The 27,230-nt window shown below is 48.9% G+C and overlaps 2 protein-coding genes across 2 annotated transcripts; one reads left to right on the top strand and one right to left on the bottom strand.

The window, feature by feature from the left end:
* Nucleotides 1–50: 50 nt before the first annotated feature.
* SLTM (SAFB like transcription modulator) lies at nt 51–17,038 on the top strand. The gene is given in 22 exon segments (XM_058155877.1): nt 51–249; nt 887–974; nt 1,383–1,447; nt 1,770–1,937; nt 3,624–3,671; nt 4,487–4,508; nt 5,757–6,213; nt 6,785–6,834; nt 8,377–8,483; nt 9,494–9,643; nt 10,175–10,284; nt 10,575–10,732; nt 11,328–11,419; nt 12,026–12,189; nt 12,737–12,917; nt 13,399–13,523; nt 13,705–13,875; nt 14,487–14,798; nt 15,021–15,159; nt 15,843–15,964; nt 15,966–16,001; nt 16,418–17,038. Coding segments are annotated over 22 exon segments (3,033 nt in total). The 5' UTR covers nt 51–90; the 3' UTR covers nt 16,527–17,038.
* Nucleotides 17,039–19,414: 2,376 nt separating this feature from the next.
* MINDY2 (MINDY lysine 48 deubiquitinase 2) lies at nt 19,415–26,848 on the bottom strand. The gene is made up of 8 exons (XM_058155895.1): nt 25,978–26,848; nt 25,381–25,445; nt 24,738–24,896; nt 24,032–24,134; nt 23,228–23,370; nt 21,930–22,103; nt 21,283–21,480; nt 19,415–20,723 (listed from the first exon to the last, which is right to left on the bottom strand). The coding sequence occupies exons 1-8, from the start codon at nt 26,237–26,239 to the stop codon at nt 20,613–20,615; spliced, it is 1,215 nt and encodes a 404-aa protein (XP_058011878.1). The 5' UTR covers nt 26,240–26,848; the 3' UTR covers nt 19,415–20,612.
* Between the last annotated feature and the right edge of the window lie 382 nt (nt 26,849–27,230).

Here is a 27,230-nt window from a genome sequence, read left to right on the forward strand (position 1 = left end):
CGGCGGCATCCGGGTCTTGCGGCGAGGCGCGCGCCCAGCGAGGGAGGGAGGGGGAGGGGCGCCGTATTGTGGCCGCCGAAGCGCCGCAAAATGGCCGCCGCGCCGTCTGGAGCCGCCGCCCCCGGAGCGGCCCCGCCGGAGGGAAAGCGGATCGCGGAGCTGCGCGTCATCGATCTCAAGTCTGAGCTGAAGCGCCGCAACCTGGACGCCACCGGCGTGAAGACCGTCCTCATCGCCCGCCTCAAGCAGGTGCGCCCTGCGGAAGGCCGCGGGCCCGGGGAGTGGCGGGCCGGGCAGGCGGGGAGGCCCGAGCGGGAAGCGGGGAGGGCGCGCCGGCTCCCTGCTTCGGCTCCCCCGCCCCCCTTCCCGACCGTCCGCGGCTCAGGCCGGCCTCTGCCCCGGGCAGGCAGGAGGCCCGAGCGGGAAGCGGGGAGGGCGCGCCGGCTCCCTGCTTCGGCTCCCCCGCCCCCCTTCCCGACCGTCCGCGGCTCAGGCCGGCCTCTGCTCCGCCCGGCCCGGTCGAGGGCCCCGGGCAGGCAGGAGGCGGCCTTCCCGGCTTCGGATGGGCCTGGGCGGACTCAGAAGCCGTGCCAAGCGAGCGCGCTCCCTCCCTCCCCCGCCCGCCCCGCAGAGGGTTTCTCTCCTTGCTGGGAAAAGGCTCTTTGGGGTGAGAAAGTTGCTCGGAAAGGAGAGGAGAGAGTGGCCGGAGAGCCTGGGCTGAAATGGAGCCGCCTTCCTTAGGCGACCAAGCTGTTCTTCCCTGCTCGCTCGGCCTTCAGAGGCTTCCTCCGAAACGCATTTCACTTGAATGTCACGCTGTAGGTGCCAAATGATAATGCTAGGGTAAAATGCAAGTATAAAGCAATCTCTTATTATTTTCTATTAGGCGATTGAAGAGGAAGGAGGAGACCCTGATAATATTGAAATAGCAGTTTCAACAGATGCCCTGAATAAGAAGCCAACCAAAGGAAAAGGTTAGGACTTAAGTAAAACGGTTTTGTGAATGATGATCAGATGGTCCGTTTGCTTACAGAAAAATATTTTAAAATGACTAAAATTACCTTCTTGGGGGGTAAAATGCTATCAAACTTCGTTGGCCTTGATTGGGGAAAAAATGACCACCAATAGCAATTGCACTTCTGCTTATATACTGCTCCACAGCGCTTTATAGCACACTCTGTGGTTTGCGATGTCAGCACATGGCTTCCAACTGACTTGCAGAAGCCTATGGCATCTCTGGGATTGATTGAAGAACCACATTTTTAACATTCTCCAGAAAATTAACGAAGATGGGGCTGTTTTAGGTTTCAGTCTTTTTTTTTTTTAAGTATTTACCGGTATGCCATAATAAAAGTCTTTAATTAGTATGTCCTGGGTTCTAGGTAAAAAGCAGGAAGTTGATGAACTAAGTGGTGATGCTTCGGTGGAAGATGATTCCTTGGTTAAGGTAATATTATGAGAAACAAAGTTGGGGATTCTGAGCGTCCTTCCTTGGGAAAAGATCATTAGAGCTTCTGATGCACATTCCTGGGTTTCCTCTGCACACTTGATAATTGCAGAGTTTTGTTTGATTTCTAAATAAATATGAGAGCTTCTAAACTGCTACCCTTGCTCTAACAAACTATAACTGGACTGTGAATCAAAACAGCAGTGATAGCAGGGTATTATGAAAGCTCAGTTCAGGAAGCATAAACAGCTTCCTGATTTGCTGGAGAAACATCACTAAATTGGCCATTTCCCTCTGCTGTGTCAAATGTTCATATTGAAAGGAGTGTGAACTGGAAACCCACGATGCAAGTGATCACGATGGAAATGATGAATTGAAAGAATCTGAAGAATCTGCTGAAAATGAAGAATTCTTGAATTCTACTGTGCTGCCTCGTGCCGATAAGAAGAAATCTAATTTAAAGCAGATAGAGAAAGAGTTGGAAAATCAGGTACCCTATAAAATCCCTTAAACAGACACTATTCTCCCAATTTCCAGATAATGGAAGATGGCACTTGTTACATTCTGTGAACTACTAAGAAAGGCCACCAAGTCATTATTGTTTCCTCCTATTGCAATGTTGTTGTTTTTTTCCTCTGGTGATGCTTTGGGGTCTTAGCTGAGTACCCTTCCCACTGTGTTCTGCTTCAGAAAGGTGGCAGCCCTGATTTAGCATTGTCACCTGGGATTCAAGGGGTCATAAGCTTCAGAGGTTCTTTTACCAGGCTGACTATATTGGCACCTGCTGTCCTTTGGGATAGAGATAACTGGCCGTGATGATTTGGCATTAACAGGTGAAGCATTAGATGTCAGTTTGCCTTTGGGTACTGTTAGAAGGATGCAAGGATCAGGTTTGGCTTTCTTGCTTATCAAATAAAAGCCATAAATTGTAATCTGATGGCCAGCCTTTGAATATAAATTTTATTTTTAGTGTGTCAGCAGAGATGAGATAAATAGATGTTTCTTGGATTTATGGGGTTTAATAGTTGATATTCTACATTCTTTCATCACATGCATAATGGAAGAAGGTAAAGGAGTCCCTGTTTACTCTGATAGTAATTGCTGACTATAGAGGGGTAGCGCCCATCTCCATTTCAAGGCTGTTGAGCCAGCGGTGTTGAAAGACATTTCTATGGTCATGAGGCTAGCATGACATCATGGAGCACAGTTACCTTCCCACCGAGGTGGTACCTGTTTATCTACTCGCATTTGCATGCTTTCGAACTGCTAGGTTGGCAGCAGCTGAGGTGAAGACTCATCCTCTTGTGTGGCACTTGAGTCTTGAACCTGGGCTGCCAAGGTGACAAGCCCAGCATCTTACACAGTCCCCATTTCCAAATATGTATTTCATTAAAGAAAAAAAATGCAAGGAAGAAAAAAATACCCTGTTAGGAATTCAAGCCGAGGAAGAAATGGTGCTTTTTCTTCCTGAAGAAATGATGGCTGGAAGTCTTTTTGTCCTCTGCAGAGCTAGTGGTAGATCCTGGTGTACTTGATGATCCTGGCTCAGTGTTCCTTGTGCTTTGCTCCAGCCATAGTTTGTGAACTCGCATGTCGAATGCTACTGTCTTTGAATGACTACATTAGTGTAGCATGCCTAAAAGCTTGTGTGGAGATTAGCCCTTCATCCCAACAATTTGGGTGAAGGCAAGGAAAAGAAGCAGAACTGTCTTCTTCTATTCAGTATTGTGTTACGGTTAGAGGAAGTTCCTTGTTTAGGGTATTTTTGGAGCTCTACATTATTAGCTATAGCTTACTTTATGGGGAGGCAGTGATCCATTAACTAAGCTGTTCTGTTTATTGACTTGACTTCAGTATGCTTTGAATGAGTTCAATTTTCTAAAGTGCCATAAACGTGTCTGGAAGAAGCCTAAAGTGGCAACGTGCAGTGAAGCTAGAGATGCTGGTGCCTCTTTTGGGGCTCATCGCTGACTAGGCAGGGCTGCTACTTCAGAGGAAACTCCAAGAAGAGTTTGCCAGATTACCAGGTCTTGCTTAGATGCCTTCCTGGTGACTCAGTGCAGCAGCTACTTAGAATCAGTTGTCCAAATGCAAGTTTAGTATTAATACATCAGTGTTTACCTATTCATAGTAAGCCAGCTTATTTAGTCTACTTTGGTTTATTTCTTTATTTTAGTGCATCGATATTCAAGATCTGGAAGATGACAGTTTTGCTCCCACTCATGTAAGTTCCTAAATAGCTTTTGAAAGATTTATTGAGAAGCTGGAAGTAGCTGCATTTAACCTACTGTAGAATAATAATATTGGCCTGTTTGAAGTTTGAGATTATATTGCAGTATCCAAAAAGATATGTACACCTCTGACTTATGTAAGGTTATCTGGTGCTTCTTACGAATGGTGAGGTCACTGTCTTTCCATGTGTTGGTGTTTCTTTAAATATTCATTTTCTGTTGGTTTCATTTCTAGGTATCCCTTCTTTTATTGAGGGCTCTTCCCCCTACATGATCTGGAGGGCTTCTGATAAAATAAGGGTGTGATGCAGCTTTTGTGATCATCCATCCAATGTTGCTCACACTCGGTTGGAGTGAGCGGGGAGTGAACAAAACTGAAGTGATTTAATCAGAGAAAAAGGAATGTTTGCTGATTTTCAGTACTCCAAGCCTCAGTATTCACAAAGAAGTCTGAGGTTGCTCAAATGCTGAACTCAGCACAGATACACTATCTGATTTTTCTCTGAGAATTTCTTGATTTTCTGAAAAATTGGCCACAGAAAAGTGGTAGTGCCTCTTCCAGCTGCATCATAATTATATTTTTTGAATGTCCCTTTCTAGATAGTAGAAACAATGGACTAATTGCAGCTGTGATTAGAGAATAAAGAAAATTCAACTGCAGATAGATTTCTATAAATGGGAAAACTAGTTGAGCACTCCATAGTGTTCCAATAGCATATCTTTGCTCCTTTAAATGAATGGCAGTTTGATTTCTTAGTAACCTGAACTTCATTTCAGAATGTTTATTTCTTTTTTCTTTAATTGGCAGGACGGAGAAGAGAATGAGAGAGGTATGTTTGAATTTCAATAGAGTTTTGAATGTACTAACATACTTCAGGTTGCTCCCACCCTACCCCACCCTTTGGAAATAACAAGTGCTTTGGTTTGCTCCTTAAAAATCATCTCCATAGTAAGAGCCATTGCCAAGGACAGTGGCTGAACTTCTGCTCGATTGGCTTTGTTCCTCCAACTTCACAGGATCCGTACATATGGCCCCTCGCAGGCCTTACTGGACAAAAGATGCTAAATTCTTTCGATTTAAGCTTTGTGGATACGGTAAGTCTTGATGTGTATGCTGCATCTTGCACTGCAGTAACCAATAGCTGCCCAACGAAAACTAAATGCTCTACAGAATGGAATTGGAAAGCCCTTCAGACTGTGGATGAAAGCCCTTCTTTCATGCTCTGGCAATTGTCATACCGTTCTTTAAAGCCATAAATGAGAGTCATCTCCTCAGTGATATTCCTAAAAGCCAAACTGGATGAAACTCTCAAGACTCCTGTGAAGAAACTCCTCTCGTGAGCTCCCTTCAGGATCTTGCAGGTTGTAGTCTAAAGGACATGATGGAATCATTGTGACTTCAACGAAAAGATGCCCTCATGAAATGGACCCTTAACATGTGCAAGCTCAGGCTTGGCCTTTCTAAGGATTCCCACGAGTGAAGAAGCCTCTTCAGGGAAAGCAAGAATGCCAGGACAGACCCCAACAGCAGGATTGAGGACGTTTGCCAGCTGGCCTTTGGATGAAGACTGCCAATCCAGGGGGAACTTTGGCTTACGTACATAAAGACATGCAGCCAGTCTTTGGAATGACAATGCAGCTGGCAACAAGAGGCAACACAGAGGAGGTGAAGGTGTTGGGCCCTCAGAAGCGGACGGGAAGACAAAGCCTTTGATCCCGAGAAGTGCAGAGACCTTGACTTCAGCTCTTGCTGCCTCCTTAAACCACAAAGAGGAGCAGATCTGCACATGGAAGCCCACAATGGAATCCAGATACTTGTACTGAAGAACAGGTATCTCCCGGATGGAATCGTTGTCTGAACCCTGTTCAGGGTTGGTGTTTTTGTCTAGAAAATTTGTTTACCATGAAGAATGAATGATCCTGGGTTTATATGTTAATGCCCCTTATGTTCTTTCCCTAACTTTCCATCAGTTCTAATAACTGGCTTTGTATTTTCTAGGTCCTCTCTTCTAGCTTATGCATATGAAAATGTTTAAACTTCTTGTTTTGCCATATTTATTCCTATTAAATCCTCTTAGATAAAGCAGGTTCTGGTGATGGTACACAAGAAGTATCTAAAGCTCTTCGTTCAGAAGAGAGCCTAGCTTCGGCTCAGGAAGAGATGGAAGCTAACGTCTCTCTGAAAGAAGCTGATGATGATAACATATCGGTTACAATCCAGGCCGAAGATGCCATCACTCTGGATTTTGATGGGGATGACCTTCTGGAAACAGGTAAAAATCTGAAAATTACAGATTCAGAAGCAAGCAAGTCAAAAGATGGGCAAGATGCCATTGCACCGAGTTTGGAGAAAGAAGGCAAAGACTATGAGATGACCAAGAACCATAAAGATGGTAAGAAGGAAGACTGCGCGATGGGGGAGTCTGTCAAGAAGGAAGCCCGAGAAAGCTCGAAGAAAGCAGAATCTGGAGACAAAGACAAGGACACTTTGAAGAAAGGTCCCTCGTCTACTGGGGCCTCTGGTCAAGCAATGAGGTTTGTCTTTCTATGTCCGTTCTTTAAGGTACTGCCAGCATTCAATAAGATCACTCTGCATTAAGGTGGTAGCAGCAAGAAACTTATAATTAGTATCTTATGCTCCTGCCTGTAAAATATTTTGATGGCCGTAAGTTACCTGTGTGGTTTTTTAAAAAAAAATAATAATCAGGATCTTCGTATATGCATTGACGAATTGACAGCATTTTATTTTTTGTTTTTTCAAATAGTCAAGTTTTAAGTAGCCTTGTGATGTGATGATAATGAACAACTCTCAGTTCTGAGAAACACCAAAATGAAGCCAAGTCCCAGTCTTGAAATGTGGAGAAGATTACCATATATCCACTGAATAAAATTGTCAGAAAATCTAGATCTTCGGGCATCTTGGGGAGAATCAGTGCAAGAAGCCATGATGCGGGGAGATCACTTTTCCTCCAATTGAAATGCACCCCTGCTTTTACTTACACACCTCATTCTACTCCCCTCCCCCTTTTAATGATTTGGTTAATAGTGTAAGATTCTCAACAAGCAAGTTCTGCTTGTTCAGTCTCTGATTTGTTCCTCCTCCTAGCTTGGCCAAGGAATCTAAAGAAAGCAAGAGCACCTCCAAAGATGACAAAGGTAATGCGCTGTGTCTGCAGAAGAAGCGGGAGCTTCTAACTTGGGGGAGGGAGCAGGGAGAATTGCTGCTAGGTCTCCTTGCGGGGGGAAATGCTCCTTCAGCTGCTTCCTTTCTGGCAGAAGGTTTGGCTTACTGGTTCTCGTTGCCTGATTTGAAAACTCTTTTGAACAGGAGGCTGCTTTTCAGTTGGGAGATTTGGCTTTGGGGGTTTTTGAGTTTGGGTGGGATGCCTTACTGTGGGGGTAGAGAACGTAACTGATCTCTAAATTTTCAAAGAACCCTGGAAAAGAAAGAAGGAATAGAGAATTAGGGGATGACTGGCTTCCCACTGGGTTCTTTGGTCATGCTTTCTCTGTGGTGATGCTAAGAGCAAGCCACCTTGCTAGAAAACTGATTCCAAACTGTAGAAGATTCCATTCTGGTGCTGAAATTGGTTTCTCTAACACATTGGTGACCTGGACATCATGGATTTTCTGCCTGATGATGCAGTTAAAAACAGGGTGGCGTATTTTTGCTCTCTTGTATTTCCACAGTAAGAGGAATTTGCGGAATGCAAGCAGCTAAGATAATATTGATGCTTAATATTAATGATTTCAAAAGGAGGTTTGGTATAGAAAAGTTTCTTGAAGAAAGTGAAGAAATGTTCTTTGTTGAGACATGAAAAATAATGTTTTGATTGTAAAAAGTTACTGAAAGAACAATTTTAAATGTTATGAATTAAATTCATTTCCAATTATAAGTAAATTGTTTATATGCACATTTAAATGGTTTGGCATATATCCTGCATGACTGAGGTCAGCCGCTTTATAATTACAACTTACTTTGAAAATATAAGGATATATAAAAAAATAAAAGCTACCTGGGTCTTTTAAAAAAGTGGGAAGCAGACAATTCTTCAAGCAATGTGGTAAGGGGAAGGAGAAACTGCAGTTGGCAAGAAGCAGTCATGTCACAATCTAGTGGTCCATCCCCAACCTTTCCAGCTCTGTGGACCAGCAGCAGGAGGAGGAGAAGGAGAAAGGGGATGGATGGTTTTGTATGTGCATGCATGCTGCTTGTGCAAATGCACCTTTGCTCACCCACCATTTGCGCAGCCCAGTTCCCAACGGGCCGCAGCCCAGGGATTGGGGACCTATCTGTCTTTTGCAGTTCTAGCTGGCTTCACGAAGCTACAAAGTAGAGTTGCCAGAGACCCAAAAAGACATATAGTGGCAGGCTAGAGAATTTTGTCTTCTGCCTCTTCTCAGTGCCCTGGTCTAACAACGGCTCTCTACCATCTTGCTTGCAGTTGAGTTGTGTGAAGGTGGCAGGGGAGCGTCCCCATGTTATTCCTTTTTTTAAAAAAGCCTTATGCAGGTGGTGTTTGCGGTCTGATACATCTGCTGTAGGTTGGAACTAATCACAGAGTCTGCAGTCTCATTCCTTGTTCTCTTTACGCATTGCTTCTTACCAGGAGAAAACAGTTTTTGCTTCCCTTTACTACACTGGTGATATTTGTGCCAACTGACCTTGAAACATTTTTCTGCCGAATTTCACTGTAGGAAGTGCCAGCAGCGGGAGCAGCTCCACTAAGAACTTATGGGTTAGTGGATTATCCTCCAATACTAAAGCCGCTGATCTGAAAAACCTCTTTGGCAAGTATGGCAAGGTATGGCTTTGCTGGCGAGGTGGCAATCCTGGGTCGCGCCAGAGAGGAAATGTCTATATTAACAATGTACAGTGCAATATGCTGTGGTGTCCAAATACAGGATTCTATAACTAGTCTGATCAGCAACCTAACCCTTGTGCAATTGTGAGAAGAGGGGCTTATTCTGTATTTGCCCAGATGAATGAACAGCGTAAAAGATATGAGACCATGAATGGGATTGGTTTTTTGGCCAGGGTGGGGTTTGGATGGCCATTTCCCATGTCCTTTGACCCATAGCTCTGGGGGAAGAGTGTTATGTATTCATGCTTTGTTTTAAAATAGGAAATGATGTTGCTCTTCCTTTCTATGGGCTGTCAGGTTTCCTTGGTTAAAGAAGCAGGGCAGTCAAGGCTTAGGAAAATAGTGGCTGGAGTTTAAAATACCATATATTTTAATTATCATGACTTCTAAGAGGCAGGTAATGATGAAGTACATAATTTTTATTGCAAAAAGGGCAGCAAAGAAAAGAGAAGGGCATTCTTCCTGGGGTTTTGTTCCGTCTCTTGTGTACTTAAGCACTTGAGGGCACAGCATTCGCAGGAGCCACGCCCTAGGAGAATTAAATATAAGAGAAAGAGCGGAGGTTTGCACACTGCACTCAGGTAGTAACACTGTGACTCTTGAATAAACCAGAGTAGCCAAGAAGGCTGAAATAGTGGCCCTCTTCACGTGGCCAGGCCACCCTGTCTAGCGTTTTTGGCCCACCTAAACCAGCAGGCTGTTTGCAGTGGATTCCTGGGGAAGAGGTCCCTTTTAGTGATTTTCCTGCCCTTGAAACTCTTTTCTCTTGGATAGCATTCCTACAGAAGGGGCCCAGGAAAGGTAAACCAAGAAGATGTAAGTGGCAGTAGAGCCCCCAAGTAAGACTGGAGCGGCTGCTAAAGCCCCTGAGGGTTCAGTCGCAGGGCCATGGTAGCAAAATAATACCTTAATGTCAAAATAAGCTTCATGGTTGTTCTTGGCTTTTGTAGGTCCTGGCTGCAAAGGTGGTCACCAGTGCCCGAAGCCCTGGAGCAAAGTGCTATGGCATCGTGACCATGTCCTCGAGCACCGAAGTGGCAAGGTGCATTGCCCACCTGCACCGCACAGAGCTCCATGGGCAGCAGATTTCCGTTGAGAAAGTAGGTGGGATGATGCATGGCCAGCAGTCTCTAGAGCAGGGAGGAGGAGGAGAAAAGGTGGCACCACTGGCTTGATTTTAACAGTAGCCTATGCGTGTTTCGCTCAAGAAACCTTGGCCTACCTAGCCAGTTCTTGTGCAGGAAGCCTGCAGAATTGAGGAAAAGGGCTCTTGTCAACAACCTGCTTTGAAAAGAAGCCTGGAAATGGGCCAGATTTGAGAAGTGGGCTAGGCAGACCATTAGCGGCTCAGAATCCTATGCAAAAGTTGCAGTGGATTGCAGTGGAGAAGCTCCGTTGTGGAGGACAGATCCCCTGGAGGGTATTATGACCCTCTTTGGAGCCTGATGGGGGGGGAGGCTCCTCTTCCCACCGGTCTCTTAACAGGAGAGGGAAGAGCCCCCCGCCTCCCCCCGGTCGGTCAGGTGATGGGAGCGTTCGAGTTCAGTGCAGAAGGATTCTTTGGGATTGGCATTTAAGACTTGATGATATGGATGCATATGAATGATTGTGTGTATATAATCTCTCTACAGGTCAAAGGTGATCCTTCCAAAAAAGAACTGAAGAAAGAAAGTGATGAGAAATCTGGCTCTGGCAGGAATCCTGGAGAAAAGAAGACTACATCAAGTGACAAAAGCAGCAAGTAAGAGCTCTGCACATCCCCAAATTTAGTTGCCCGTCTAAAGTGTTTGCAAAGAGCTAGTTGTTCGGCAGGTAAAAGGTTTGGAAGCTCTGCGGAACATACACCCCCCAACACACACGCGCGCGCGCACATACACACACACATATCAGCTTTGACTCTGCGGCTTCAGAAACCTGACTTAAAGAGAATACATAACTTAGTCATTTTTAATCGCCTCCCTTCAGATAAACTGCATTTTTCTGGAAGCGAGTTCATCACCGTTTATGGTTCTTACGCCTATTTTTTAACAGAACGCCGTCCAAAAAGGAGGACAAGAAAACTGATAAATCTGAGAAGAAAGAGAACAAGGATATGAGGAAGCCTGATGGAAAGGATGAGAAGAGTGATAGTGGATCCGGCTGCACCAGCCAAGAGCCTGCTAAGACCCCTGAGGACAGGAAGCGGCTGAGTACGTCGGGGGGGCTTCCTTATGGCGGGGGGGGCAGCGGTCCTTGGCCCAAGGGTCAGCGGTCGCCTTAAGCTTGCTGTTATGCAGTAACAGATTGCCCTGCAGGGATGGGGGATGAGGAGGGGAATGCTTGGGAATGGAAAGTAGAGATTGTACCTCCTCAAGCCCCAAAGTCACCCAGCTGGAAGTAGGAGGGGCCTGCATGCTAAGCTGCGCTTGGACTGACCTTTATGAAAACATCTTGCATGGACTTGATCAGTTACGTGGGGTGGGCCGTGAGGGACAGTGTGAGAGGAGTAGAACTTGCAAATTTGGGTATGCAATTCTGAATTCTGGCTATGCGCTAGTGCAGCACACTAATAAAACTATACCTTTCTCAACAAATGGAGCTGAGGATCATTTCTATTTAGAGGTTTAGGTTGTGGCTAGCCTGACACCAAGTCTTACTCAAAAGGCCCGCTGCTGTGGTTCCTGCCTTAAAGAGAATACATTCAGCATGGCTGGAGGGCATCAAGTTGTTTTTCTGTGGGCAAGGTTGCAGATCCATCTGAGGTTTTTTCCTTCTGTGTTAAACATGTTTCTTTTTCTTCAAAAGGTGTAAAAAGTCCCAGTCATATGGTCATTTTAGACCAGACCAAAGGAGATCAGATTCACCCTAGGGCCATAAGAAGAGGAAGGTTTGAGAAGGTACGTAAAAATGCAAGCGGCAAGTGAGAATGGAGAAAATAGACGCTGCTTTCTAAACCTGTAGGTGGAGGTAGCAAGATCTGCAAATATATCTAAAAGCAGAGTTCTGAGGTTAGTTTGAAGAGTTGGTCAGCTGAGCTGTCAAAGACCTTTCCATCCACCAGGGGGCAGGCTCACCAAGTACTTCTCCAGCAGCTGGACAGCCACTGGCCCCCAGTGCTGATGCAGAGACCCAAAACATTTCTTCTCATAAAATGCTCTTAGTGGCCAACTAGTTTTCCTTTCTGAAATTAGAGAGAGAGAGAGTGTGAGAAATGTTCTCTTTTCAACTATCTTAAGTGTAAAACTTCACAAAATGGCTATTTTTAGCTGCGTTTTAGAATTGTTCCAAGCCCTCAACTGAGTGCTTTGACCTCAGGAGGCATCCGGAGGGTTTGACGGTGCTTGAAGGATTTTGCATTCAAATCAGCAGCTTCGCCAAATGTCAAGCTTTGCTGTTAGGATAATTCAAAGTGAAACATTGTGCATATCTTAACCTCTAATGCATTAGTCCATGGTAAAGATTTAACAACTTGCTAAATCTGCATTTTTGCAACTTGTGTCCAGCCACCTATGTTAAGGAACAAAGAGCGTTTTCTTCACGATAAAATGAAGTTCAGAGACTACCGAGGCAGAAAGGACATTTTGCCTTTTGAGAAAATGAAGGAGCAACGCATGAGGGAACACATTGCGCGATTGGAACGAATACGGCGTGCTGTGGAGCTCAGAAGGTAGGCCTCTGAAGTGGCTTTTCCTGAAGCTCCACAAGGACAGATAAACAGCTGTCTTGCTTTACATTTTTCTTGAAGTCAGAAAAAAAAAGAGCTTGCTTCCAAACCATCCTGTTCCCCGGGGAAGGGCTAGGCAACCTCCTTTTCCATTCAGGTGCAGCCTCATCTGGGACGTCTGAGAGAGTTGTAGGGACCTGATACACAGGAGGCAAGCCTATCTCGTGGCCTCCGCTTCTGGGCTGTCCACAGCAGGGGTGGGGTCGGAAGCAGGAAGGTGGCAGGGGGTTTCTAAAGGCATCCTATAGAATTTTCTACCTGTCAGCTTTTTAAAATACATCACAGACACCTAACTACTGCTTAGTATTACTTGTAATATTCATCAGGGTTTCTTTATTGTTGAGATTGTTTCTCTTGTGCTTTTAAATATTTGGGTGTGCTTTGTGGGTACCCAGGAGAGGAGTTGGGAACTGAAGCCTCTTGTTCTCTTGTCATTCTGTGCCCCGTGTTAATCCGGGGTGACCTCTCTCTGTGACGCCTCCTCTCGCAGGCGAAGGGAAATGGCAGAGCGAGAGAGGCGGGAGCGTGAGCGCATCCGACTGCTGCGGGAGCGTGAAGAGCGGGAGCGGCTGCAGAGGGAGCGGGAGCGGCTGGAAATAGAGCGGCAGAAGTTGGAACGGGAGAGGATGGAGCGGGAGCGCCTGGAACGGGAACGCATTCGGATTGAGCAGGTGCACTTGGGGTTCCCAGTTTGTTTCACTTCTCTCGGGGGCTCCTCTAATTGCAGAGCGGTATGCACAACATTTCAAACTTCAACCTTCTTGCGGGGTATTTGAACCTCAGAGGCTTTGTCGCTCCAACTTTATTGGAAGCGTGCCAACCCAGTTTGGACCATTCAGAAAGTGTTAGAACCCAAAACAAAGCTTTAGAAGAAGTAACGTGGGAGCTGCGTATCTGCCGTGTCAACTAATGAACCTTTTGCTCTCGGTACAGATCAACTCTCAGAAACAGTACTGCCAGTTATCCTTGATTTGCAAATGACTTCTTCAGTGCTAGTCTTACTGCAACATGTTGGATAAAATGTTGACATTACACCCACCCACCCCCGCCCCCAAATTCAGCGCGGACCATGCAACTCAGGAAGCTGCAGAGCTCTGAGGCCTGGTGCAGAGCCAGGGCCTCCTCTTCAACAAACGTTTCTCTCCTGGTTAGGAGCGACGTAAGGAGGCGGAACGGATTGCTCACGAGAGAGAAGAGCTCCGCCGTCAGCAGCAGCAGCTTCGCTACGAGCAAGAGAAAAGAAATGCCCTAAAGCGGCCTCACGATGTGGACCACCGGTGAGTGGACGCCTGCCACGGGAGTCCTTCCTGAGCAAGTCCGGATGGCACCGGCACCAGCAGCCCATTTGGGAGTCCCGTGGGGTGTGGTTCGTGTGCCTTGCCAAGCCCCAGGTGGTTGGGCAGCTGTTTGGGTTTGCACGGGCTGTGCCTGAGAGCTGAGCTATTTCTTCCCTTTTAGAAGAGACGAGTCCTACTGGAATGAAAGCAAGAAGATGACTTTGGACACAGATGCCCGCTTTGGCCATGGCTCTGACTATAGCCGGCAGCAGAGCCGCTTTGCTGACTTTGACCACCGGGACCGGGGCCGATACCCCGAAGGTTCGGCAGTGCAGCCCTCGTCCTTTGACAGGTGGGTACAGAGGAAGCTCTGTGGGTTTGGAAGGCAAAATGATCTTTAGCACAAGAGGGCAGAGAGAACTGATGCCTCCATGGCTTCACTGCACCTTGGTAAAGGAACTTCGGAAAAATAGGACCTTAAAACCCAGGGAAGTAGAGAGCAAACCTCTTAAGAATAGCTAGGATTATAATGGCAAAGCCTTGGTAAACATCTTTCTTATCACTTTGAGATTCTTTCAGTATGAATTATTTTGAATATAATGCTGGTAAAATAATTGACTAAAAATGGCCTTGGAATATATACCTTGAATTTCCTTTCGCAGGGAATTGTGTATGACAAAAGAGAGCAGATACCTCAGGCTTGTTATGAAGAGCCAGTTTTGGTGTAAGCCTGAGCATTTTTATTGGAGGCCTAGTCTTGTGTTGCTCTTCTTTTGTGCCAGGGACGTAGGTTTGCCAATCTGTCTGAGTCAGCACCCCTGTGCCTGACTGCAAGACTCCTCCGAGTTTCCGCCTTTGCTGGGCTGTTCCCCAAGGTTGAGTTTTAGGCTGGCAAAAGGCATATTTAGTTGAACTGAGGAGGCGTCTCTTCCATCTGAAGATGTCCTTTGCTTTTCTGATCAGGCGCGAACGATTTGTCAATCAAAGTGATGGCAAAAAGACTCGGCCAACTGGAAGAAGGGAGGAGCCTGGATTTGAGAGGTACCCCAAGAACTTTGATTCAAGAAGAAACGAGCCTCCTCAGCCTCGCAACGAGCTCCGAGACAGCGACAGGAGAGAAGTGAGGGGAGACCATGACGAGAGGAGGACTGTGATCATTCAGGAGAGGCCCAAAATCCCTCACGGCCGGCATCCCCGGGAATCTGGGCCCAACCCCTCCCGGCAAAGCTCTTGGAAGGGTGAAGGAGGCATGAATCCCGACAAGCGGGATGCCAGGTGAGAGATGGCCAGCCGGTCACTCCCTCCCAGCCTAAATGCTACATGTGACTAAAGCAGGGCCCAGAGCTGCACTGAGGAGGGCTTTGGTTGGGCTATTCTGGCGCAGCCACATCCCACAGCTTGTAGCCCTCTGTGGAGCAGGCTGTGGGACGGTCACCTTTGGTTTAGCTCTCTTGGCGGCAGCTCAGAGCACCAGGTTGACTCTTATTGTTTCCCCAGAGAAAGGACGGAAAGATCCGGCCGAGAGGTCTCTGGGCATGCTGTGAGAGGGGGCCCCGCAGGCAGCCGCAGCAGCGCATCTGGCTATGGAAGCAGAGAGACGGAGCGGGGCGTGATCGAGCGGGGCAGTGGCGGACAGGTGAGCCTCGGAATGGGCTGGCATTGAGCAGGGCCTTGGCTGTGCTCCTCCCATGCAGGGAGGCTGCTTCAGGGATCTGGAAGCCTCCCCTTGATTTAGGCTGCCTTTCTAGCTCTCCAAGCGACAGCTGCGGCTGTAGGGAATGGTGTAAACTCTTCCATACGGATAATTCCATCCAAGAATTTGCACTCGGATAACTATTTCCTGATGCCAATCTTGAGTGTCAGCAGAAGCAGCTTAAAGGCATCATTTCTCCCATGTCTCTGGCAGTGAAGGCCCCACTGAGCACCACCTCCTTCAGCCATAAACCAGCCCTGAGAGACACTGCAAAGCGTTCAGACCCCACCCCCCCACCCACCCCCACCCCCATTGGGGCTTCAGAGGTCCCAAGATTCAGTGGGCGGGAGCAAATGGCTGCAGGACGTCTTGGGTTTTCACCAGTATGTGTCAGTTGGTGATTGTGCTGTAGGGCTGTCGTCTCTGGACACCCCCCCCCCAGAAACAAACCCCTAATGTGTGGAGGCCAAGGATTTACTTTAGTTCGACCATCTCTGTTCTCCATGGACCAGCTCTCTTTCACGCTTTCTAAAAAGTTAGATTTGTTCCCCTGCTGGAAAAGGCATGACGTTGCTCTGGCCTTAGATTAACCTCCGTCTGTCCGTCCGTCCCTCCCTCCCTCCCAGCATTATAACGAAGACCGCCACGTGGTTGAGCGGCACGGCCGTGATGCCGGACCAAGGAAAGAGTGGCATGGCCCCAATTCGCAGGGGAGCAGTTACCACCACGATACAAGGAGGATGGGAGAGCCGAACCGGAGGCGGCACGATGTCTTTTCACTCAAGGTACTTTTGATGCAGCTTCCTCTCTTTCTCCCCCCCCCCCAACACCCCCCCCCCCGGCGAAATCTTTTAGCAGTTGACCCTCAAGCATGTGGCCCTTGGTGATCCACAATTAATAAATCTGTTCAGGGTATGATACTAAACGGAAGCCTGGAAATGCTGGCAGTCTCAGCTCTTGGAAGGCTTCTTCTACAGCACAAGTTACCCATCACAGGGTCCCTGGGCCCCCCCCATGCCCCCCTCCCGTGACTGCCATTTCTTTTCTGGCATTCCTCCCACGGGGCAGCAGCCTGTTGCCACTTGCCCTTTTTGGCACCCCTGTTGGCAGTGTTTGGAAAGGCAGCACGGCCCAGCTGTTAAGACTTCAGTTTTTCATTCTTCAAAAGCTCATAGCTGTTTCTCTTTAAAATTTATTCCAGTAATTCTTCACCCATTAACAGAGTTATACACATTGCCGGCAGTTCCATGCAGAGGGGAAGCGGTTCTGGAGTTAAGCAATTTAAGAGTGGACCTCCACGAAGATTTTGAGCCCTTTCACCTGCTCGCTCCTTGGTTTCAAGATAACTTATTGGAAATCTCTTGTGAACAGAAAGCTTTGGATAAGAAAACTTGTCTTTTTAAAATTTTATTTTAACATAGTTACTTTTTCCTCACTTTGGAGGCATTTTAAGTAAGTTAGGCTGTTGGGTTTGGGGTAGTTCATGATCTCTTTTGAAGAGCGCTGCTCCCTCTAACTCTAGGAGCTCCGGAATGACTGGGAAGCAAAGACATGCGCACTGTACGGAAACCCGGTAGTTTTCATTTACCAGCAGTAGCTCTGTGAATGTCAGGCTTGAAAATTAGGTACTTGCCACAAAATATATGGGTAACTGAAGCTGTACATCAAAAAAACCCAAAAAACAACAACCTGCTTTTTGGTGTGTAGAAAATACGGATGGTGGTTTTAATTTCTGGGTATTATGTAACTATTTTTGCAGAACTTATGGATCCTTATCCAAACCAATGTATCTCCTTTCCAAATAAACTTCATAATCTCTATAGTACCTGCCTGGATACCTTAATGTGTTCAGTCCCGCTCTCTGATCCTCACACACTTTGTTAGTGTCATTTCCCTTTGTTGGTTTACCTTTGCAGTAAAAATGAAAGGATGTATTACTTTCTATACCTTCTGAAAAATAATATAGCTTAAAGGTATAAAAGTACTTTCAGAAATGATTCTGTCATCCCATAAAGCGTGATTGCCTGTTTCCTTGCAGAGATTTGGTGCTTATTAATTGCTGACCAAAATACACCATTGGTCTTCTTCCTGTCCTTCTGTCCGGTTCCCCTCGGCCAGTTTGGTTCACCTGTTCTTGCCCAGGTATGGCAGTGAACTGCTTCTGATAGTGGCTGGAGGGGCAATCCTCAGCATTCCTGTGCAGAAAAGTGAGTTTCTAGCATTAAGCTCCACCTGAACCCCATCTGGAGCTACCAAGTGGCAACTTGCCAAAACTTGCTTAGGTTGCATTGCATTTTCTTCGGCATACTTGCATGAAGATGGCCACTGGCTTGTTGAAAACTAGGATGAAGTTGATCTGGCATATCGACTGGGGGTCAGCCAAATGCCTTGGCTCATTTAGGGGCCAGGTCAGTCTCGACCTGGTGAAGGTCTTGGCCAAAGCAATTACCTTTCACAGGATGCCCGACCCCACCGCAAGGGCAGGCAGGTTACTTTTGGCTTTGGCTTCTCTGCTCAAACACCACAAATGCTAGAACTTGAATCCGTTTTTATTACATGAGAAAGTCACTTAAATCTTAAAAATTATAAATATATATAAAAATTAGACGAGACTAGCAACAGGTGTCAGCTCAAGACATCAAAGAATGTTGACAATATTCAATGGAAAGCAGCTATTCCCTGATCACAGTGTAAATCCATGCAAAGTGTCTGATTAGCTAAAGAAGCTGGTGATTCAGCCACAATTTCATAGTCCATAAATACGGAAGACTGAACAAAACGCAGCCTGAAGCTTGAATGTGTCACATCTAACTAAGGCAGAAAGCCGTGGGTGCCACCACCACCACCGAGCCAGCCGAAAGCCACTCTGGTCCGAGGCTCTGCAGCAGGCGATGGGATGGAGCAACTGAGTTGGCCCAACGGCCCTTTGCCTTCCTCTCCATAGCTCCGGGTCTCCCGTGCAGCTTGCGCTCTACAGTATCGTGTAGAAGGGAAGCAAAAGGGCTGCTGTGGGGAAGAGCCAAGCCATCAAGTCGTTCTAGTTACGGACAGAGGCTCCGGTCACAATTGGCATGATTTGGGGGTTTTCAGCAGTATCTTACAGAAGTATTTGGCAGCGCTCGAGGATTGTGCTGATGAACTTCGTTCTGCATGCATCCCACAGTGGAGACACTCAGCTGGTTTCCCTCCCAGAGCGCCCCTTGTGCATCTCCTGGGTACCTGCTACTAAAGCCCTGGTTCCCCGCGGAGGCAGGGCATGCTGGGCTAAACTCAAAACGTGGGTGTTGTAAGGCAGGCAGGGCAGCATCACACGGAGGCAAAGCAGAACGACAGAACAAAGTTTCTGCAGAGATAAAAAGGCAACTTACGTCGACAGTATCTTTAGAGAGAGGTAGCCAATGTGGAGTCTGCTAGTAAGGCCTCAGGGACCGCCCTCCAGCTGCAGAAGCAATTTGACAAACGGGGGGGGGGGCGTCCTTTGAGAACGAAGAGCCCCCTCCTGCCACCAGTGCCTGCCAAGCTACTGCTCACCGAATCTTCCCAACAGAAGCTGCCAAGCCGCCACAAGGATGGCTGTGCGGGCAAGACACGGAACTGAACTAAGCTGCTGCTGCTGCTTGGCATGAAAGGTGCCCTTCTGATGAGAGGGAAGGGCCATTTCTCTACCTGAGAACCACACAGCAGACACAATACTTCACCAACACTACAGCAGACAAAGACCAGGCCCTGAAGTCGAGGACCCCGGGCACAATTTGGGCAAGACCATTTCCCCTGAAACTGGCACACACAGGCATGTGAAGAATTGGGAAACACATCCTTGTTCGGCTCTCTCAGAACATCTCGTTCTGCCAGCTGATTTCTGTATTTCATAATTGTCAAACAGCACGCAAAAAATGGGTACAAATGCAAAACGCAAGGCTGATATTTTTTTAGGATAAACCTCAATCTGACTTCAGTGGTAGGTTCTCAGAAGTTATTAACACAGGACAGCAAGTTAAAACAGACCAGGGAAATGCGCACATATCAAATAAGATTGGAAATGTGAAAGAGATCTGCTTACATATCACTTTAGCGTGATACAAGGTAAATTCAGTTCTGTGTAAAACCATCACACGTGTGAGCAACGGGCCAGGGCATTTGATATTTAAAAATGCATACACAGCAGATGAAAACCAAAACCTCATATGTGGAAATAATGTCACTAAAATTAAATATTTATTCCTTTCCCCTTTCACTGTCCTCCGACTTAAGGTATTTAAAGAACTGTAAGGCAAGAGTTAGACAGGTCACTGCCTTGCTAGTTTAAGACTCCATCCAAAAAACTTCAGGAAAAAATATTAAGTTACAGGTCTTCAATGACATTTCAATCATCTCCTTCCCTGTAGATTGTCACATTCTGTATGAATGTTGGCGTGGGACTCTGTATATCAACAGCGAAGTCTGGCCTTACGTCCAGACTTTAGAAGTACAGCAAAAATTGTCTAAAGCATTTGCAAAGTGCTATAAAGTTATTGAGAGGATGAAGGTCACGGCCTTCCTTCCTTAAGTCAACAGGTAACTCCAGGCAGAAGGCTCTCTATCCTATTGTAGTATGTGGATTTATATTAAGTCTTACAAAACTGGATTCTACCCCCACCCCAGCGGTAACTGGGCACAGAGACATGTTTTCTCCAGAGAGAGCACAACCACATCTTAAAGGAGCAAGCAAGGGCCACTGGTGCCCAGAGGATTCATTTGTTAAGGTCTGTGTCCTGAAACGATCCATCTTGCATGATACAAACAATGGGCCCACAGTTTACATGTAGTGGCAGGTGACCGACCACAGCTTCACGACCACAGCTTCACGCAGCTCACGCTTGATGCCACTCTCAAATAAATGTAAGCATCTGCTTCCTTCATTCTCCCCCCTCCCTACAAAGTCCGGCAGCTGATTAAAAACTTAAAAGACCAGACCATGGCGAGCCTCGTCCCGAGGAGATCTCGCCGCCTCTTGCTTCAAGGTATTCTGAAGCCTGATTCTTGGCCAAGTCAGCCACGGAAGCTCAGCTGAAGCCTGTTGAGGGGCTCAGCCTGCCAGTCCAGGGACCCCCCATGCCAGAACTCTGCAGTTCTGCAGTGCATCTTGGACCCCACGTCGCATCTTCTCGTGATGATCTAAAGATGCGGTGGTGAGCTGCTTCTTTACCCCTACGGGGGCACGTTCACCGTCTCCCCAATATGCTCCATTCCACAGCAGACTGCCCCCCGTCCAGATCCCTCAGCAAGGCTGTATTCGCGGGGATCTTAAGGAGGCCATCGGCTGTGGGCTTCCCAGGCACTGGTGGCGGGTAGGCCTCCCGCTCACAGGATCCCTGGTGCTTCAGACGGACGTGCTGGGCTCCAGAGCCACCCTTCCGCTACAAAATGGCACAGGCGCTCTTCTCCTTCTCCCGCAGCTCTTTCCTCTTCCGCTCACTGCCCTCGGGCTGCCTTTCTGCTGAGGGAGGGCTGGCATCATCCTGGGCTTGCTGTTCAAGGGGGAAATACAAAGAAAAAAAGGCTGCTTGCTTGCACCCTTAGCTGAGCTTCCATGAAGCCAAAGACCCCAAGATGCAGACCAAGAGACACCAAGTGCACCATCGGCTTACGCCAGGCCTGCTGAGCAATGGCTGTTGGGGCTGCAGACATGGCAAATCCCACAGATGGTGCAACTGAGGCCCCAGGCAGCTTTGGGATGGAAGGAGGCTTTAGCATAACTATTTTGAGATCAAAAAATAACACTTTCTCTCATGATTTCTCAACAACTTTCATGAAAAAAAATATGCCAAAACCAGGACAGAAAATGAATCTGAAGGCCATGGAGAAACCCAGTTTGAGCCTCTTTCCAAGGCACAAAGAGCTTCTCCAAGCAGTTTTTAGTGAGATGCCAGGAATCCCAGGCACCGTTTTCTGCCCTCGAGTGCCCAGAACCACTTGGAGATGTGCCAGGAACCAAACTTGGGATCTTACGTATGGAAAGTGGCCATTGAGCCATGGCCCTTCCTTCTCCAACGGCTCCTGGAACTACGGTTGCCCACATGCCTTTACCTGGTCTTCCGCAGGGGTGGTGGCAGTGGCGGTGGTGGCAGCTTGCTCTTGCTCCTGATAGTACTGCGAGGCCTGTCGGTCTTCTTCTTCCTGGAGCTTCTTGGCCAGTTCGAGGTCACTGATGTCTTCAGGGAGCTGCTCCCAACTGAGGTCTTGGCTTTGCTGCTCTTGTTGCAGAGATAAGGCCATCAGGTAGTCCTAAGACGCAAAACCACCAGCAGTGAACGTGCTGGACAGTTTGGCCTGACCCAAGCAGGGCCTGCCCTCCCCCATCATGGCAGGCGCCTTCCATTCAAACTGAAGTACAACTCATCGGTAAGCACTACGAGGCTTGGCCCCAGGTACAAACCCCAAATGCTGGATGAGAGAGGAGGAATCCTAGCCATTCCACCTCTCCATGGACAGGAGACATCATGAGACGATTCCTGCAGGGTCTCCAAAAGGCGAAGGGGGACCTTTCATACGGACACCCCAGAAGAAACTAAGGTGGGCTACAAGTTACTTTGGGGAAACAGGGAGTCCTGCCCCATTTATTAGGGGGATCAAGTTGTCAAATGGGTTGGTCCAACAGAGTGAGTGGGAAGGAGACAAATCAGCCCCAGAAGAATAAAAAAAGTCAAAAGAACGGAGAAGCTTCTCATGGATACCTGGTCAATCTGATCCTGTTGCCCGTGGTACACCGTTTCCGGATCAGATGGAGGTCGCAGGTGGAATTCAGAATCACAGAAGTTCCCATCCCCGTCCACATTGTGCAAACTTTCCCAAACCACCTTATCTTCTGTAAGGAAACCTTGGTCGGTCACCAGAAGGTAAAGCTGGCCCTGAGGGAAAGGGGAAATTTCCCTGTTAACTGAGAACAGTCACTGTTTGCACTGAGATAAGCAATGCTGCCCCCCTGCATTCTCCAGAAACCATTCAGGGGTCTCCTTGACGAAACCGCCGCTCTACTCTTTTACTTCATCCCAATAGCCACTGTAGCAAGCGATGACAATAGTTTGGTGTGCATAGGACACGCCGCTCCTTTCGTGAATTAAGGTGTTTTCTGGGCTTGCACAATGCAGGCAATCACACACTAATTGGATGAGCTTCTACATCAACCTTTGTCACCATCAAGCTCCCCCACCCCCCGAAAAAAGGCTGAGTGGCCGGAGTGCCACCCCCCCTCCCGCAGAAACAGCTTTCCTTCCCTGGAAAGAGAGCAAACAAGAGGTTCTGCAATCCAGTCAGGAGGATCAACAGCCCCTCGGCCCCCCCCCGCCCCCCCCCCGAAACAAAGCGAGGCTGCTATCTGAGCAATCCTTCCACACACCACTAAAGGAAGTCCTGCTTCCTTCCTGCTTCTAGGCACAGGGGCTCAACGAGCACACTCAGAAAAACAAAACACAACCAGGAAACATCTCAGGGGAGGGACCCTGGTCATGGGATGTGCTCCTCCTTGCTTTGCTATGTAACATGTTTAGTGTGGCTTTTGTCCCATTCCATACGCAGCAAGCTTGTGGGAGTGGGGACAGCTATTATTTTTGTTTAATTTTTCTGGTGCCAGAACACTTGCAGGCCTCTTATCCTAACTCCAGAGGCAGGAAAGAGCTCAGTGGGTGAAGACGACCAAAAGAATGTGGAGGGTGAGGGAGAGAGAGAGAGAGGAGGGAGAGAGGGGGGAGAGGGGGGAAGGGCTAGGAAAACAAAGAGAGAGAAAAGCAAAAAGCAAAGGAAGCCGAGAGAGAGGCACAGGGATGGTGGGGCATGCAACCCCCCCCCAGGCCCCCAGCATTCAGAGGCTGTGCACCTTTGCCTTAGTGGCCCCTCAGGCTGCCACGCCAGGCAGACACACCCGGCCTGTAGATCGGAAGCAACCAAGGGCCACTTGCTGACCAGGCAAAAGCCCAGGTGCTGAAGGTTGGCCAGGGTCCCAGGTAAAACAGCGGTGCCATTTGTGGCCAGCTACCTTGTGTTTGGTCATGGTGCTGAAGTGGTTGTTTCTGAAGAACACGCACAGTTCTCCTTCTTGAACGGTGGATGTCAACTCACACAAGCCATGGTAAGTTAACTGGGTGGCTGTGCTACTGAGGAACTGCTCTGCTGTGGAGCCTGCAAAGAGATACCACTGCATGTGAATGCGCACAGATTCACCCCAAGGTCCCCACCCCAAGCAGCCGTTCCTAGTTCAACCTCCTAGACCAGCCAGTTGCTTTGCTCTGCTCACAAATCTGATCCAAAGTAAGCCTGAAGACTAGGGCAACCTGTGCACACCAGGTTAGAAGGGGAAACACAACGAGTAGAAACCAAGAGAGGAAAAGCACAGAGCAGTAAGACAAATGGAGAACCAACACTAGGCTCATCAACACAAGCAGGTTGACCAAAGGGTAGCACCCCCTTCCATGAAGAACTGATGGACACCCCAAAAATCAAACTCAGATCAGACAGTCTATCAGTCAAGCTTTACTTGAGAAAACCCAGATCAACCCTAGGAAAGGGCCTTCCTGCCTGGCTTGCGGAGAGAGGTGGGCTCTTAGGAGAATCCTTAGGAGCAAAGGAGAACCTGTTCCAGCCAGAATGCCCTTCTCGTCTCCAGCAGGGAAAACACCCCTCCCCTTTTCTAAGCTGCAGCAGCAGCTAATAGGAACTCTTTAAAGGAAGCTTTGGGAACAAAAGCAGCCTTTTTCTGGCCTTCCTGCCTGGCTGAGCCACGGAGGGTGGCCAACAATTATGCTGGATCAGAGGAACGTTTGCTCAAGAGCGCCGCACCCACCTTCCTTCCTCAGCTCACTGTTGTCTGACTGCTTACAGCAGATGATTTTTTCCACCAACTGGTTGTAGCTGCAGTTACCAACTGCTTTCACAATGTCTCCAACCTGCAGCAAAAGAAGAGGGCCACCCTTGGTAAAACCCACAATCTGCTAAGCCAAAGAGACACCAGTAGAAAGGTGTAGTACACGGGGCTCCTGTCTGCGGTCGGGTGCTTGAATGGGCAAAACAAGCATTCCAGTGGACCCATCACTCAAAGGGACAGCTTCTCTCAAATGCATCTCGTGGATTTTGGCCACAATACTGAGATTCACATTTTGGTGCCCCAAGTCATCCTGCCAGCCCCGCCTGTCACTTAGGGAGGGAAGCCACTGCAGCAGCCCATGAACACAGGGAACGTCTTTCCTGCAGCGGCTGCTCACTGAGGACTTCCTGCAACCCCATTTTGAAAAAGCCCTCCGATGGCCATGTTCTTCCAGACATCAGGCATCAAGCACCAGAGAACCTGGCCTTTTCTTGCTATTTCCTGGGCCCTTAGCAAGGCTTGTTCCACGTGATTTTTAGGGCCCTTTAACAGGTCAGTTGTTTTAATTGCTTTTTAAAAGCCTTGCTAAATTGAAATGCGTATTCTTGTTGGTAGTTTTGGTATTAAATATTAAAATCGTGCTTTCCTGCCAAAATACTAACAACATAAACACCCTCATTCTTACCTGAGGATCTACTAACCACCCGTGATATAACGGAATATCAAGAAGATCGAACACGATGCATTCGGGTGTGTATTCAAATACTCGTACCCCTGTGAACTTCACATTCACATCAAGGCCAGTCTGAAGCTTGTGCAGGATTGCCATTGCATCACTGACATTCTATTAAGTCCAAGAGAAAAATTAACGAAAAAGCTGAAGTCAGCTGAGTACATAAAGAGACCAAACGCTTCATCTGCCCGGTACTACGCTATCTCTAGGCTGTCTCACACTGCAACCGCTTTCATGTTAAAGAGAACTACCTAATTTACCCTGCAAAGATGATCAGCAGTTGGTAGCAAAGAGTTGGAATTTTCTGACTCTCTTTGCTGCCATCTATTTAATCATGGGCTTTTTTTGCAGTCCCAATCTAACTACCCTATTGTGAAACAGAATGTATTCACTGCAACATAGACTACTTCACCAAAACCACCTTTCCCTTCACAATGTGATAAAGTATACAAAAGCGTGATTCTATGTTCCTGCATATTTTATGCACAGGAGAAGGCTTCCCTACTTGGAATTTGATGGGGCATTTATACTAATGGAAAAATCAAAACATCAGAATTCACTGTTAGGAAATGCTACTTCAAGTTAAGCTTTTTACCTGTTCATAGTTTAAACGCTGGATTTCAGAGATTTCTTTTGGTTTTGAATCAAGGATATAGTCTCCTGCAAGAAAACCAAAAGTTCTCATTTGAAAACCATCACTCTACAATCCAAACAGATTCACTTTCGCTACAGATCCTCCTCCCATTAGTAGAGGGATCCTACCGACGCCGGGAGGGTTGGAGTGTTCCCATCTCTACAATGCTGAGCCAGCGCTCAAAATCAGGCACCTGTTGCTCACCGGCACAAAGAAACGCTTGGAACCGTCCCGCAGCCCGAGCGGAGGACTCTAGTTCGGACCGAAAGGGCGGACCGGGGGCGGGGGCCCCAGCCAGGGTCCCTCGCGGCACTTCAGGAGGGGAGACGCGGGCAGGAGCTTCGTGCCTTTCTCGGCCAGCGAAGGTTCAGATGGCAAAGCCGAAAACCGTCCCGGCGCTCAGGAAGAGCCGAGGGGGGGGGGAGCCAAAAGAAACGCAGCCCAAGCCCCCCCCACCGCCGGAGAAGCCTGAGGACCCCCGCGCCGCCCCTCCTTTTAGAGCGCTCATTCGCCCCCCGCCGGCCTGCAGGGTTCCGGGCCGCCCCTCGCCTCACCCACCCAGGTACTCCATCAGCTGCTCGGCGGTGATGAGCTCCATCATGGGCGGCAGCTTCACCTTCCAGGCCAGCAGCAGCGCGTTCATGACGGCCAGCAGCGGGCAGGGCCCGTTCTCGTTCTGCGTGACCACCGGCGCGCTCGCCTCCCGCCACCGCACCCACTTCAGGTGGTACACGGCCTGCGGTGGGGCGCGCTCCCGGGCCGGCGCGGGGGGCGACGGGGGCCGCTCCTGCTCCGCCGCCCGCTCGGGCGGAGCCTCCATGCCGCCGCGCCCGGACCGGCACCGGAACCGCTACCACCGCCGCCGCGCCGCCATGACAGGCGGAGGCCCCGCCCCGCGGCCGGGAGGGCGTGGCACGCATGCGCAGTCGGGCGGGAGGCGCACGTGTGGCCGCCGCTCCCCCGCCCCCCCCCCCACGCGGCCGTTTGGATATTGGCTTTTCTCAGCAACGCTGACGAAATCCGCGGCTGCAACGGGCGCACCTCCTCTCCCGCCCAGGCTCTGCTCTGGGCTCCCGGGCTTCACCCCCTGCCCGGGAACTTTGCAAACGGGAGCGCCGCTCGAGCGTTGGGCTGCAGGCCGCTGAACGGGACCGAGAGTCGTCGGTCTGGGGCGCACGACCGCCTGCCCGCCTCCACTCAGGCGGCCGAAGACCGACCCTCGGAGCCCCTCGGACACGGAGGTGCTCTCAGGGCGGCGCTCCCTTCCCGGAGAGCCCAGAACACTCCGGGCTTTTGTAAGGGCTGCGTTACCTTCGGAGGAGCCTTTTAGAAACCCCTCAAGGCAACTGCCGCAGCCGATACGCCTTCCTCTTCCCACAACCACCCCGCTGCCAGGCGGGCCGGGCTGGGAGAGGAGGGCTGCCCAGGGACTGCAACTCACCATCTCCCGCTTCCTAGCCTGGGGCCGTAACCCGCAGCCCCGAGCGGACTCTGTTGAGGCTCCCCTGCCTTCCTTGGGGCCGGATCCGGAACCGTGGCTTTCAGCCTCTTCTTGGAGGGCAGCGAGAGAGGAGCGGAGCCCGGCGTTTCTGCCTCCCTTCTCGTCTCCGAAGGGCAAAGCCCGGAGCAGCGTCAGCAGAGCAAAGCCGCGGGGGGGGGGGGATGGTTTCCAAAGGAGCCTCCCAGAATCGGGCCACTCGCCGAAGCGCCGGCAGCGACAAGCAAGAAGAGCCCCGAGGACGCCTGAAGCTTAGCCCCCTTGGGCGAGCAACCGGGAGCTCCGGACTTAATTGGCAGCCACCGTGGCTGAT

Source organism: Ahaetulla prasina, chromosome 13 (assembly GCF_028640845.1).
Source record: "Ahaetulla prasina isolate Xishuangbanna chromosome 13, ASM2864084v1, whole genome shotgun sequence".
NCBI classification, from domain to species: domain Eukaryota; kingdom Metazoa; phylum Chordata; class Lepidosauria; order Squamata; family Colubridae; genus Ahaetulla; species Ahaetulla prasina.